General features: G+C 47.3%; 1 protein-coding gene across 1 annotated transcript in view; it reads right to left on the bottom strand.

Moving 5' to 3' along the window:
* Positions 1-15,761, bottom strand: part of Syt12 (synaptotagmin 12) — a 28,057-nt gene extending 12,296 nt beyond the window's left edge. Inside the window, exons 1-3 of the mRNA XM_034507692.2 lie at positions 15,497-15,761; positions 10,635-10,691; positions 3,900-4,093 (exon numbers count right to left, since the gene is read on the bottom strand). Coding sequence (XP_034363583.1) covers positions 3,900-4,093; positions 10,635-10,668 — 228 coding nt within the window. The 5' untranslated portion in view covers positions 10,669-10,691; positions 15,497-15,761. The remainder of the gene's footprint in view (positions 1-3,899; positions 4,094-10,634; positions 10,692-15,496) is intronic.
* Between the last annotated feature and the right edge of the window lie 225 nt (positions 15,762-15,986).

The raw sequence follows: 15,986 nt of genomic DNA on the forward strand, positions 1-15,986 counted from the left end.
TTCTCTCTATGGAATCCCAAAAATTGGGAGGTAGAAACAGAAGGATCAGGAGTTCAAGGTCAGCCTCAGGGACCTGAGATATGATCTCAAAACGAACAACAGCAATCTATGTGTTCAAAAGAAAAGGATGAGGTAAGTGTCCCGGGGTAGTGTCACTCCCTAGTGATTGAGTGGCCTCAAAAGATGACAGAAGACAAGGATGGGAGAGATGACTCAGTAAATATGGGTTCCTGCCACCAAGTCTGACGACCTCGGTTGGATTCCCAGTGACCACACAATGGGAGGAGAGAACTGTCTCCTACAAACTGGGGTCTGACCTCCACACATGCATGGTCACACATGTGCCCAAGCCCCCATTCAAATAAATAAACAAACAAACAAAAAAAACAAAACAAAACCCAAAACTCTTTAAAAAAAAAATACAAGAGCTGAGGAGATGGCTCAATGGTTAAGTCTGTTCTTCTAGAGGTCCTGAATTCAATTCCCAGCAACCACATGGTGGCTCACAACCACTTGTAATAGAATCTGATGCCCTCTTCTGGTGTGTCTGAAAACAACTACAGTGTACTCATATAAATAAATAAATAAAAATCTAAAAAAAAAAAAAATACAGCACAAGAAAACGTTCGTGTTGAGTGGTACTCCTCAGAGTATGTGAAATCGTCTTTTCTTTAAATTAACCCTGGGCTTTGAGAAAGCAGGCGCTTCCACACCAGTCTCCTGGTGCCTTTGCTACTGTATTGTTTGTTTAGTGAGTCACATGTTAATTGTAATTTATATCCATTATTCTCCTATTGGGCAGTTATGTTGTTTCTAAATTTTTTTTTTTGAGACAGAGTTTCTCTGTGTAGCCTTGGCTATCCTGGAACTCTCTTTGTAGGCTGGCCTCAAACTCAGAGATCCACCTGCCTCTGCTTCCCCAAAGCTGGGATCGGAAGCATGCACTACCATTGCAGCTGTTTTTAATTTTTCCACAAATACAAATAATTCAACATCAAATAACATGTTTTTGTAATTTGAAACAGGCTCTCATGTAGCTAAGGCTGGCTTTGAACTTGCTATACAGCCAAGGATAACTTGAATTCCTGATCCTTATGGCTTTGTCCCTTGAGTACTAAGGATGACAGGCTGTGTCTCCATGACCAGCCTCAATTAGCTTTCTTTTCTTTTCCTTTTTGGTTAGACAGTGTCTCTGTAAGGTCTCCTGGCTAGCTTGGAACTCAAGTGTGTAGACCAGGGTGTTCTAGAACTCACAAAGATCTGCCTGCCTCTGCTTCAGAGTGCCCGGACAAGCACCAAGATGAACAGCACTCAAAAAATGTCCTTAAACATCCGCCCAGAGGACAGTTTCCACGTGTGTTACCAAAATGCTTCTTGGAAAAGTTGTCCCAATTTACAGTCCCACAACAGACTACCGGGGGCTCACCAAAGGAGTGAACATGAGAGACTCTGCCCAGAATAGAGTTGTGCTGTACTCTCTGGAACTACATGTGACACCTGAACAATTTTCTGCCAAGTATGAAATGATTTTAGATTCAGCAGTATGTATGAGAACCTTAACCATACGCCTTAAGGCTAAGTGTACAGGCTGCTCTTCCAGGGGAACCAAGGTTCAATCCCAGCACCCAGTTAGTGACTCACAACCACTTGTAACTCCTGTTCCAGAGGACCTGGTGTCCCGTTCTGCTCTCCTCAGGCACCAAGTAAGCACACAGTACACAGAAATATAGGCAAAACCCTCATCTCAAAATGTTTTTTTTCAAAAAATCTTAAAAAAAAAAAAAAACCCAAAACCTAAACTAACAAAAAACAAAGAAAAATACAGTATCTCAAATGATGACCAAGTTTTACACATAACATACCCACTAAATCATTTATAGTGGCATTTAGTTAATACTAGTCCACATAAATTCCAGGCCAGGCAGGGCTACATAATGAGACCTTGTGTCAAAAATACAAATATGTTGGGCATGGTGACTTATAACTGTAACCCCAGTACTGGAGAGGCAGAGGCAAGATCACTACAAATTCAAGGCCAGCCTGGTCTACATAATGAGTTCCAGGCCAGTCAGGAAGACATAACAAAACTGTTAAAAAAACATAAATAAATAAGTAGTTAATAGTTAGACGGTAGTAGCATTTGTGAAAATGTTTTTATTTGTATTTTCTCTATTTTTCATGATTCTCTTAGAATTTTTGTTATCTTTTATTTATTTACTTATCTGTGTGTGTGAGAGGATGTGTGTGTACCACAGCTTGTGGGAAGAGTCAGTTCTCTCTTCAACCATGGGCCCCAGAGACTGAACTCAGGTCACCAGTCTTAGTGACAGGTCCCTTTATCCACTGAGCCATCTCCTGGGCCCACAGGATGAGACAGGACCTATCGTATGGCCTATAACTTGTGGCTGCCTGGGACTGAAGATACACCTGCTTTAGCCACCAAAGGTCTAGGTATGCACTGTTACATCCAGTCTCATGTAATAGCAGGGTTGTTTTTAAGATTCTTTTTTTCATTTAAGAAATTTTCATACAAGCCTTGGATGGTGGTGTAGGCCTTTAATCCAAGTAGGAGGCAGCAGGTGAATCTCTGAGCTCAGGGACAGCCTGGTCAACGGAGTGAGTTCCAAGACAGCCAGGGCTATGTAGAGAGACCCCTCTCAAACAAACAAACAAACAAACACAACACAACATTCTTTTATATGTCTGGTTGTTTAGCTTGCATGTATGTCTGTGTAGCTCATGTGTGCCTGCTACCCACCAAGGCCAGAAAAGAGTATCAGATCTCTGGAAACTGGAGTTATAGACAGTTGTACGACACCAAATGGATGTTAGTGATCAAATCTGGGTCCTCTTGAGGAACATCTAGTGCTCTTAATAGCTGAGCTGTCTCTCTAACTCCAAGATTTTTATTTATTTTTTAATGCCAGACACGGTGGCACATACCCTTAATCCCAGCACTTAGGAGGCAGAGGCAGGTGTATCTGAGTGGAGTCTAGCCTGGTCTACATAGCTATTTGTAGGCCAATTAGGGCTATACAGTAAAACTCTATTTCAAAAAAAATTTTTTTAAATTATATGTAGGTTTGTGTGTCTGCATGTAGGTATATGCATGTGAGTGCAGCTTCCTGCAAGAGGCTGGAGCCACCAGATGCCCTGGAGCTGGAGCTATAGAAGATTTTGAGCTGATAACAGAGGTGCTGGGAACCTAATTTGGGTCCTTCTGCCCACATAATAGCTTTTTTCCATCTGAGACAGGGCTTCTCTGTGTAGCCCTGGCTGTCCTGGAACTTCCTGTGTAGACCAGGCTAGCCTCAAACTTAGAGATCTGCCTGCCTCTTCCTCCCGAGTGCTGGAATTAAGGGCATGCCCCACTGCTACTTGGCTTTTTTTTTTTTAATCACATGATAACTTAAAAAAAATAATTTATTGGTTTAATGTGAATGTGGGCAGGCACTCACATTATAGTCGTGCCCCACTGCTACTTGGCTTTTTTTTTAATCGCATGGTAACTTTAAAAAAAATAATTTATTGGTTTAATGTGAATGTGGGCAGGCACTCACATTATAGTCTGCGCATGTGAGATCAGAGGACAACTTTCAGGAGCCAGTTTTCTCCTTCCACCATGTGGGCCCCCAGGATCAAACTCAGGTCATCAGCCTTGGTGGCCAATGCCCTCACTCACTGAGCCTTCTTACCAGCCCAGGTGATAGTGTTTTAAGACGTGATCATTCAATTATTCAACGTCAAACATTTACCCAAGGAGCAGTTGACGAACTGCAGGGGTCTAAGAGAGGCTGGATCCGCATTCATAGGGGGATATTAATCAAGAGGGGGCAGGCCAAGAGGCCGGCCCTCAGAATGGATGGTGGGATGTGGATCTGCAGGAGTGGAAGCCTCACCTTCAGCTTAGCCTCCGCATAGGCCTCTCCATACTTCTGCTGCAGGTACCTGTAGTCATAATTGGGGAACGGGGAGGGGCTGGGGAAGCTCCCCGATGTCCAGAGCTTCCACAGACTCACAGCTGCAATTCCCAGCAGAGCCAGGGCCCCGGCAGCATACACACCCACCTCCCAGCCCGGTGGGCTCTTGATGACTGCAAGACAAAAGCAGCCTGTCGTTAGTGTGTCAGTGGTCACATTCCACTCTACCTATGGTAAAAGTCCATTACCATTGGTACTTACATATCTACATGTTCTGTGTGCTTGGCTCTTTTTATTACGTGAGTATGCACCGGTGTGTGTGCATGGATGTGTGTGCATGTGGAGGCCAAAGGTCAACCTTAGGTAGTGTGTTCTTCAGAAGCCATCCACCGTGTTCTTGAGACAGGTTCTCTCATTGGGACCTCCTAGTGCTAGCTGACCAGTATGCCCCAGGGATCCTGTGTCTCTGCTTCCCCAGTGCTGGGAGTAGAAACCCATGCCATCCTGGTTTTCATACAGATGCTGGGGATAAAACTCAAGTCCTCATACTTATATGGCAGCCATTTTCCTGACTGAGACGCCTCCTAAGTCCATGGTTTCTGTTTTTTTGTTTGTTTGTTTTAACAGGGTTTCATGTAGCCCAGGCTGGCCTCAAACTTGCTATGTAGCTGAGATGATTTAGCTCCTTCCTAGTTCTCTCTTTTCTACCTTCTTTTTAGCATTTAAAAATGTAGACTTTAGTAAGTGTACAGGTCAGCTTGTGGGGAAGCTGACCAAGATACATAACATAGGAGATACAAGTGACCACCTGCAGTTTTTATCACGATTGCTCTGTAGTACAGCTTGAGGTCAGGGATGGTGATCCCCCAAGAAGTTCTTTTATTGTTGAGAATAGTTCTCGCTATCCTGTTTTTTTTGTTATTCCAAATGAATTTGAGAATTGCTTTTTCTAACTCCATGAAGAATTGAGTTGGGATTTTAATGGGGATTGCATTGAATCTGTAGATTGCTTTTGGCAAGATGGCCATTTTTGCTATATTAATCCTGCCAATCCATGAGCATGCGAGATCTTTCCATCTTCTGAGATCTTCTTTGATTTCTTTGTTTAGAGACTTGAAGTTCTTGTCATAGAGATCTTTCACTTGCTTGGTTAGATTCACACCAAGGTATTTTATATTATTTGTAATTATTGTGAAGGGTGTCATTTCCCTAATTTCTTTCTCAGCCTGTTTATCTTTCAAGTAGAGGAAGGCTACTGATTTGTTTGAGTTGATTTTATATCCAGCCACTTTGCTGAAGTTTTTTTTGTTTTGTTTTTGTTAGTTTGTTTTTTGTTTTTGTTTCTGTTTTTTAAAATCAGGTTTAGGAGTTCTCTAGTGGAAGTTTTGGGGTCACTTAAGTATACTATCATATCATCTGCAAATAGTGAAATTTTGACTTCTTCCTTTCCTATTTGTACCCCTTCGACCTCCTTTTGTTGTCTAACTGCTCTGGCTAGGACTTCCAGTACTATATTGAATAGGTAGGGTGAGAGTGGGCAGCCTTGTCTAGTCCCTGATCTTAGTGGGATTGCTTCAAGTTTCTTTCCATTTAGTTTGATGTTGGCTACTGGTTTGCTGTATATTGCTTTTACTATGTTTAGGTATGGGCCTTGAATTTAGTTAATAGTTTTTATTTTTATGCTTGTTACTACAAGACTTGGTATGAGATTCTCCAGATTCAGAGCTCAACAAGACATACTTCTCTCTCTCTCTCTCTCTCTCTCTCTCTCTCTCTCTCTCTCTCCCCTCCCTCCCCCTCTCTCCCTTCCTTCCTTTCTTTTTTTTTTTTAGACAGAGTCTTGCTATGTAGCCCAGGATGGCTTAAATTCTAGGCAATTCTCCTATCTCAGCCTTCCATTATAGGATTATAATATATATGCACATATATATGTATATATATATATATATATTTATAAATTATAAATTTTGGGATTATATCACATCCAATTTAAGCACACTGTCTTGAGCCCTTTGCTTCTGCCTCCTCTTCCACAAAAAACATACATTTCTGCCTGGAGACACCTGGCCAGAGCAGATGAAAAGCCTCACACGATGGTTAGATATCTCTCAGGCTTCAGTCTTAGGGAAGAGGAAAGAGAGGAGAAAAGGAAGTGACTTCATCTGTGATTTAAGCCCCACTCAGAACAACCCAATGTCCATCAGCTGATGAATGGTTAAACCAGAAAGTGACACACTCACCCATGGAATGTTACTTGGCAACAACAAGGCCAATACCAAAACAAGAGAAAGTAGATGAGCCCTGAGAACATCTGGTGGGCACTCGATGTTGGTCACAGAGACCACATGTTGCATAATTTTACTTCCAGTCAGCTTCTGTGCCTGTGGGTTCTGCCCACATGGCCTCAACTCATCTTGGATTGTGTACCATGCAGTCAGGCTGTGCCTGTCCACACTTCAGACAAACTTATTTTTCCTTGGTTTTTAGTTCCTTAATAGAGCAGGGTGACAAATATTACCACAGGATTGGCATTACCTTAAGTATTAGGAGTCACCTAGTGATGGCTTAAAGTACACAGGAGGATGTGTGTAGGTGCTGTGCGAACACTACATCACCAACTTGATCATCTGTGGATTTGGGTATTTAATTGGGGGTACATGGATGAAGTCCCTGGGGACACCAAGGGACAACTGTATAAGAACTGTTTAAGAGGCTGGAGAGATGGCACAGACAGTCAAGAACCTGTTGTACAAATATGAAGACCTGAGTTCAGATCCCCAGCACCCACATAAAAGCCAGGTGTGGTGGCTCATGTTTTGTAACCTAGCGCTGTAGGAGCAGAGACAGGTGGGTCTCTGGAGCTTGCAGGCCAGACAGTCTAGCCAATTGGCAAGGCTGGGGAGAGACTGTCTCAAGAAACAAGGCAGAGAGCAACTGATGGAGGAAGACACCTAACATCAAATGCTGGCCTATACACACACACAGACACACACAGAAACACACACACAGACACACACAGAGACACACAAAGACACATACACAAAGACACACAGAGACACACACACAGAGACACACAGAGAGACACACAAAGACACATACACAAAGACACACAGAGACACACACACAGAGACACAAAGAGAGACACACAAAGACACATATACAGAACACATAGACACACAAAGACACATACACAGAGACACACAGACACACAAACACATACACACACAGACACACACAGACATACACATATTCACAGACACACAGACACACACAGGGACACACGCACACACACAGAAACACAGACACATACACAGATACAGATATATGCACAGACACACACACAGGGACACACACAGACACACACTCCACATATACACATAAAAACAATAAAAAAAACTGTTTTGATTTGGTAAATGGAGGTGATTGAGTTCTTTTTGGGATGATGAAAATATTTTCAAAATGTATCAGCTGCTTATTAATCTAAAAGCCACTGCAATGTACATCTTAAAGGGGTGAATTTCATGGTGGGTCTGTCCCTCCCACCCAGGCTGGTCTAGAGCTTGTCACATAGCTGAGGGTGAACTTCTTATCATCCTGCCTCCACCTCCCACATGCTAGGATTATAGGCCTTTCCTGCCATGCTGTGCCCAGTTAATTGTATAGTAGCTGAATTTTGTTTTGTTTTGCTTTGAGACAGGGTGTCACTATGTAGCTCAGGCTAACCTCAGACTTGTGATCCTCCTGCCTCAGCCTCCTGAGTGTTGTTATTACAAGTGTGAGCCACAATCCTCAGCTTATGTTAGTGGAGTTTATCTCTCAGTAAATCTCTGAACCTGAAACAAACACACCAGCTCCTCTGAAGCAAGAGGTGGCGACAGGCTGTGCTTGGCCTGAAGAGAATTCAGAGTCTCTTTTCCTCCACTGCCCTGGGCATTGCTGTCCTCACAGGGATCTCTCTGTTCCCACACATAGTAATTTGCTTCCTCAACCATTTCCTGTGAATCCTTGCCTTGTACAGCGTATGGGCCATGACACATCTACATGTGCTAAAAGATTTGACCCCACTCTGCTCAGGAACCAGGGTCTGATGTCCTAAGGAAGCCACAGAGATACGAGGGTTCCTGTGGCAGGTGACATTGATGACAGATAGAACTCGAAAACCATTTCCAGTTCTATACTGATGGGAAAACTGAGGCTTGAGAAAGCTAAAGAACTTGCGCAAGGCCACAAAGCTGGAAATAAGTAGTGTTGGTTGCTACTCTGGCTGCCAGACTCCAGATAGAATCAGGGTAATAACCAGTGCCATACCTGGTCTTGATCTGGCTTAGCTCCCTTGCAGCAGCAAGGTGGAGATTGGTCCCTCCCAATGGAAACTGGGATATAATGGATATATTAAATTAAAGAAATAAGAAATAACACCCACTGCAGGGTAGAGATGATCACTAAACCTTGGGTGGTCAGACACACCAGCATCTTGTGGGCAGGGGGAGCCAGCACAGAGATCAGAGTGGGGCCAGGCAGGCACATAGACACATCAGACAGAATGCTGGAAATCGTGCTGGGAGTACAGGAAGGCTGAGGTGTGAGCAGGTACAGCAGGAGGCTGGGGGCGCATCGGTCACCAGCACCAGCTGCTCTTCCAGAGGATGCTGGTTTGAGTCTGAGCACTCACATGACGGCTCATAACCACCCTCGACTCTTGTCCCAGGGGATTTGATATCCTCTTCTGATCTCCAGTGCACCATATACACACAAGTAGTACAGACATATATGCAGGCAAAATATAAGATAAAATAAAGTAAAGGAAGTATGGGAGGCTGTGCAGCAGGGGCTGGGAGTTGCGGGCTGGCAGAAAGGAAGTGGTGATAGGGACCTGAGCCCCGTGGGAGGGAGGGAACAAAGTCCTATGGACCAGAGGGGCTCCTTACCCCTGCTCCCCAAAGTCCAACAGTGCAAAGGACCTACAGCCAGGCATTCCTCCAGCAAGGAGCACTGTCTGCTGTCAGAAAAAAAACAAGACTAACAAAGTCACACAACTGAGACATGGCAGCATCTGGGTTCAGGTACCTTGGCTGAAGGAATAGTACCATGCCACCAGCCTCTCTGTGAGAGTGGAGATGACAAACATCCCCCATTCAGTGGTCTCACCCCAGAGGATGTATTATTTGAAGGGGAAAAAAACCCAACACATGTTATGTCTAGTGAGTCACCCAGGCTTATTTATAACAGAGGAGATCTGAGAACATCCTGAAGGTCCCACTCAGGGAGCTAGTGGGAGCTGGCTGTCCTGTCATAGGCAGGAATATCATTGACCTTTTGCAAATGACAACTTAGGCCATTAGCATGGGGGTTGTAGGAGACATTACCCCTATTGTCAGCTTTAAGAAAAAAAAAGAAAATCACTCTCCAATATGAGATAGCGGCATGATTTCAATGTAAAAATCACACAGCAGAAAGACAAGGGCTCTGAAGATCAGGCTTATTTGGTTGCACACACTTGGAAATTGGAATCTCAGCACTTGGTAAACAGGGGCAAGACGATCAGGAGTTCAAGTCATCTTTAGTTTCATAGAGAGTTTGAAGGGACTGTAAGGATTCACCCCCTACTCATCATAGACTTCTCCTGTGATAGAATGGAATTTGGGAGCCAACTGAAGCCACATCCGACACATCTACAGAAGGCCCAGGCCCAGGTATGCCAATGTCCTTGGAGTCTACACACTGGGGGTGAGATAGGAAAATACCTGGCCAGCTAGGTCACAGCAGGCCAGGCAGGAGCTAGGGGCTGTCTAGAGTTCCAGAAGAGAAGTCCACAGTCTCAAGCAGGCTATGGACATATTCAGTGGCACAGCAGAATCAGGCACCTCTGCACATGAGGATGTAAATGCTGAGGACTAAATACCCAACGTTGATTGGCAGAATCAGAGAGCAGGGCTGGGGTGAGGGATATTCACTCTAGGCCTTATCTTTAAAAAAAAAAAAAAAATCCACCGATGAGGTCATTGCTGAGTTTACGGTTGGTAAGTGACCTGGACTGGTCTAGCCTACAATTACAACTCAATCATGGAAGGAAGTATCAGCCATTCAGAGAAGGGAATACTGCTGGCTGCGCTACTCGCTGGTCTGATATTTTTGTGGCTCTCTTGAGTCTGTTTTACAGAACCCATGTAAATACTGGTGTGGTGGGCTTTGCAAACGCCTTGGAAAGCGGAGACGGAGATTCCCTACAGCAAGCTGGTTGTTATTCAGACTAGACAGATCAGCAAGTTCTGGTTTCAGTGAACACACTGACTGCTTCAATGAGTAAGATGGAAGAGCAATGAAGGAAGATTCCTGATACCCACCTTGGCTACCACATGTACACCCGCACATATGATGGGTGTGCCTGCTATGTATGTCCACAGACATGCACACATGCACAGCATACACACACACACACACAATGCAGAAAAATATTTTTTGAAACCACCTTGGGCTACATGGGACCATGCCTAAGAAACAAACAGAAACACACAAACCAAAGCAAAGAAACAGAAACAATTCATTGTAGTGAAAAGACGAGGAGGCCCCAGATGGATCCCAGGATGATGTCCCCATGGTTATGTGACCTTAAGGACAAAGGCTGTTATTCAAGTCCCACTGACACCTCCCAGCCCAAGCTTGGTGAAATTGCCCGAAGCTGTGGTCCTTGGAGGTCTTATCTGGGAGACTCACCGCTCAGATGATATTCTGTCACGTCCACGGCCATGATGTCCCCTGCAGTGACAGGGACTGGAAGGGAGAGTAGTCAGCTGTGAGCAGGGTTCAGAGCATCACATTCCTAACTCAGGGGCATCTGTGTACCTGTCACTTAAGTTCACACTCAGCTGCTCAGGCAGACTTAGCCAAAATGGTTGCTCCTCTAGTGTATTTCTCCTTCCCTACTCTGCCCCTTCCTCTTCTTTTAAAATTTATCATTGAGGTGGATGTGGTGGCATATAATCCCAGCAGTCTGGAGGAGACAGGAGGACCTCTGTGTGTTCAAGGCCAATTTGGTCTACAAAGAAAGTTCCACACCAGCCAGGGATACACAGTGAGATGCATACATTCATTCTCTCTCTCTCTCTCTCTCTCTCTCTCTCTCTCTCTCTCTCTCTCTCCCTCTCCCTCTCCCTCTCCCTCCCCCTCCCCCCCCCCTCCTCCTCCCCTCCCCCCCCCCCAGGAAAAAAAAGTCTTAAACTTTATGTGCCTGGATGTTTTGCCTGCCTGTATGTCTGTGCCACAACTACATGCAGCACCCAAGGATGCCAGAAGAGGGCGTCAGATCCTCTGGAACTAGAGTTACAGATGATTGCTAGTTTCTGTTGAGATAGTCTCCTGTGTCGTGCTGGCCTCAGATTCCATAAGAAGCTGGTAATGACCTTGAACGAAAGGTCATTGTCCTTCTCTTGCCTTCACCTCCTGAGTTCTGGGGTTACAGGCATGTACCACTACTCAGCTGGTTTTTGTTTTGTTTTGTTTTGTTTTCCGAGACAGGGTTTCTCTGTGTAGCCCTGGCTGTCCTGAAACTCACTCTGTAGACCAGGTTGGCCTTGAACTCAGAAAACCGCCTGCCTCTGCCTCCCAAGTACTGGGATTAAAGTCGTGCACCACCACTACCTGGCTACACTCAAGTTTTATTTGATGTTAGGAGCTGAACCCAGGACTTCAAGCACACAAGGCAAACACTACCACTGAACTACACCCCAGTGATCATAAACTCTGAGACAGGGTCTGGTTATGTTGCCCTGGCTGGCCTTGAACTGCTAGGCTCAAGTGATCCCGTTTAGCCTTTGGAATAGCTGGGACTACAAACATAAGCCCATATGCCCAGCTTGTTAACTTTTAAATGTAATCAATTCATATACACACAAAATGTCCACGTGATTCAGTTACATTGGGCTTTGGCTCACCAGCCCTTCCAAGCATTCTGCAGGCTTTCTCTGGGATCAGGGTTCAGTGAGAGAGTGGAGCTGAGACTTTAAGCATTTGGGGGGAAGTTCTCTATAGCATGGGCTTTGGAGTCAAGAAGCTAGTCCTGTGCACATAGGTCCTAGGGTACATAGCCTTGTGAGGCGGGGCAGATGAGGGTATGTGGCTGGCTCCTGGTTCCTGGTTCTGCAGATGTTGCTCCCATGTTGATGAGATAAGAGTTGTCATGGTGATAGGAGGCAGTGCTAAGACAAAAAGGCTTCACCCATCTTGGCTTGAGTGAGTCCTGGGCTTTCAATAATATTAACAGCCAACCCCGCTGGGCACGTCAAACACCAAACACAGTTCAAAGCATCTACACATACTTGACCTCGTTTAACCCTCTTAGCAAGGCATTAGAATCATGTTTGCTCTGTAGACCAGAATGCTGTGGAGTTAAGGTGCCACATAGCTATGAAGTGTTCAATCCAGTTGTCTGGCTCTGAGTTCCTAATCACTGTGTCTTACTGAGGATAGGCATAGGGTTTCCAGACAGTTGCCTGAGAACTGTAGGTTTCAAATAGCTTGCTGTACAAGTCTGGGGCTGGCTTAGCCTACAGAATATGTGATTTTGGACACACTAAACACAGTGTGAGAACAAACACAATCCAGTCTGCCTCAGCTTCGGCTAGGCTGTCTGGTAAGTCAGCCCCAGGAACTGCCTGTCTCTGTCTCCCAAGTGCTGGCTTTTGTGTGACTGCTGGTGACTGAACTCAATCTGATTTGTACTTGGCAAACATTTTACCAACCCAGCTATCTCCCTAGCCCCAGAATATGATGAGTTTATTGTTGATTTTTAAAAAATGTTTTTCAAGGAAAGGTCTCACTATGTAGCTCTGGCTGTCCTGAAACTCAGGCTGTACATCAGGCTGCCCTTGAACTCAGAGATCTGCCTGCCTCTGCTTCCTGAGTGCTGGGATAAAAGGCATGAGCCACCAGTGCCAGGCTTCAAAAATTTTTTTGACTGAGAAATTATCATTTAAAAATGAAATTCGGGGAAAAAAGGGGGTGCAAGGTATGTGGGTCAGTGGTAGAGTGCTTGTCTGGTGTGTGTGTGAGGTCCTGAGCTCTAACCCCAGTACTGAAGAGAACAGAGGAGATGTTCAGACTATGACAGCATACACAGTCTCATGCTCCTGGGGTGAGACCTGGCCCCTCCCATCCCACCATTCACTCTAGCAGCCTGAAGCCTGCTAGAAATTCCCTATTCATAAACTGACTTGGGATGAGCTCAGAGAGGTCAAATGACCTGGCCAAAGCCAACAGTGGCACTCCTGCTTTAGCGGTCACACACCCCTACTCAGGACTTCTTTCCCCATCCCCCCAGAGATACACTGGGGCAAATCTTGTTATAATCCTCTCTCAGTGGAGGACAGAGAAGCTCAGAAGAGGTAGTAAATGGGCCCAGTGTTGCCCAGCCACCACATAGGGAGCTGACACTATCCCAGGTCTGCCTCTGCAGCAAGTGCCCTTCTTCATGGCTTTATTCACAACCTGAGAGACCCTTCTCTCCCCAGGCAACACCAGTGGGCTCCTATTGGCAGCCCAGAGGTTTGGCTAGGGCCAGGATGCTGACAAGGCATTTGAAGGCCAGGGCAGCCAGTGGTAGAGCTGGTACTTCTAATTCGCAGCAGGTGCCAGCTGGGGTTGCCCCGGGTCTTCATCTGAGCTAAGACTGTGCATCTTCCCTCTTAAGCACCCCTCTTTACCCCAGCCTACAGTCAGCTTCAATGTCTACACTGCATGGAGCAGTGTTCACTGAGAACAGCCCCTAGTCGTACCCTCCTACCTACCTCCCCAGCACTGTGTGCCGAATGCTTAACTCCAAGCCTAGTGAATGATTGGTGACCACCAGACCTGGTGACTGAAGAAATCACATTTCATAGATGAGGAAGATGTCGGGCCACACACATCCCAACATCGCAACTCTGGGCTTCATATCAGTGAAAGATGATGGCTCTGGGCCTAGGTTCTGGGCCATCATGCTGACTGCTGACCAGGCCTTGCAGGTCACTGGGATGGCTGGGAAGCACCAACACCTTACTGTGCTGGAATCGGACCATGCGGACCATGGCAGAGGCTCCCTCCTGAGCTTGTCAGAGAAACGACTTTCAAGGAATTGTGTGTGTAGAACCAGGGACCCTGAGCTGAGTCCTCTACAATTTATCCCATTCCTTGCTCAGTGTTCCCACATGCCCAGCAAGGTGATGACTCCCTTTATCTCTACCTTGACGCCAGCAGGTAAGGGTGGGAAGGAGCTATATGGGGGAGCCTCAGTCTTCTAGGCTGTGAGTTTCTTCAGGGACCTTTAGGCTTGAAAAAGCTTTGCAAGTGGGCAAGTGCATATCCCTCCCCCACAACACTTTCCGGATAACCACATCCTGGTGCCATCCTCCAGACACCCGAAGGAACCACAGTGCAGACTGGCTGGGGGTGGGTGACAGCTGACATAGGGTACCTACTGTGTGCCAGCATAATACCAGGGACTTGCCTTGTGCTCAGGAAATGCCCCTGGAGATTCCAGGGCTCCCTGTCAGCCCTGGAAATGTAGGGAGGGGTGGCCTAGCGGCTGAGACTCCAGCTCTTCAAGGTGTGAAAAGTGTCTTGCCCTAAGTCACTAGCAAGCACTTAGTAGGTTTGGACCCCAGGCTGGGAGCTCCCACTCTTCTGGGCTGCTTGAGAAAGATTTCAGATTGCTTAGAGAGGATGGAAATGGCAGTTGGGGGTTGAGGAGGGGTGAGGGTGAGAGTGAGGTGGGGGTATAATTGTAATTATACCCTAGCCTCACTGGGTGCGTTGTGTTTACACCTAGGTGGGTCTCCTTCCCTTGTAGAGCCTCAGATTTCCTTTCTCGGTTTTTAATAAGGACGATTGTTGAAGCTCCTGCACCGTGGCTAGACAGCTCAGGTGCACGTTTCCCAGGTTCTTCTCTATGGATTTGGCCCCATCAACTGTAAGGTGAGACAGTCCCCTAGCAGCACCATGCCCACCAAAGAGAAAGGCTCAGGGCTCCTTCACCTACAGTGCCATTCACTGCCCCCATGTTCAGCTCTTGTCTATATACAGCTTCAAGTGAAGCTCAAGGAATCCTGAGGCTCTTCCCGCAGGCCTCCTGGAGAAGAGATGCGACGCGCCCCCTACGATGCAGATTCTCACACCCCACAGTGTATCTGGGAACTGGAAGTTGGGGAGGGGGAGACTGACCAGGGACCCCCAACGGGATGTAAGGACAGGTCAGGTGCAGTTAGGACAGCCAAGGTGCTAAGTGTGAAGGTGAGGGGTGTGTGCGGTGTGCGGGCTCAGGGGAGGTGTGTAAACAGCCGGGTGAACCGCGTGTGTGCACTTGGGGGCCGGGCGAGCTGGCGCCAGGCGATGCGCAGTGCGCGGAGTGGCTGGGCCCGGGAAGGGCGCCGGGCGTGCTCTGTGCCCCGCGTTGGTGTGCCAGCGCTGAGCGGGGGTGCAGACGCACGGAGTGTGAGGGGCTCTGGGTTTCGGGAGCAAGGAGAAGGACTGAATGCGTCCGTCCGTCCATGCCCAGGGCGCTTGTGCCTGCCGCGCTCTGTGGGTGGGCTGGGGTGCCTACTCACCCCTGGTTCCGCGGAGGGGACGTGGGTCCGACTCCCGGTTCTACCTCTGCTCCCACGTCGGCCTCCCGCAGTTGGCTCGCACAGGCGCCCGGCCGCCCGCGGCTACGCCACCCCTGCAGTGTAGCCGGGCGCTCGTTTCTCGCTGGAGCCGTGCCTCACGGATCGGGGGCTCCGCGGGGCCCGGCGGCCGAATGGAGCAGCGCCGCAGTCCGGGCACGCTCCCAGGAGCCCGCCGCGCGCTCCCTCGCGCTCGCCCGCCCGCCCGCCCGCCTGCTCCTTCTTGAATTTAAAGTGACAACCCCGAGCGCTCTCTCTATTTCAAGGAGCGGAGCAGCACTGCGAGGATCTGGGCGGGGATCCCCAAGCGCGAGAGGGTCCTGGGGGGCGAGGGTCGGCCAAGTCTAACCCAGAGATTGCAGGCTTGTGGATGTGTGGGGTAGAGAACCGTGTGTTTACCAGGGGCGCACTCTGCCCCCTTTATGTTGTTCTC

This window comes from Arvicanthis niloticus, chromosome 1 (genome assembly GCF_011762505.2).
Source record: "Arvicanthis niloticus isolate mArvNil1 chromosome 1, mArvNil1.pat.X, whole genome shotgun sequence".
NCBI classification, from domain to species: domain Eukaryota; kingdom Metazoa; phylum Chordata; class Mammalia; order Rodentia; family Muridae; genus Arvicanthis; species Arvicanthis niloticus.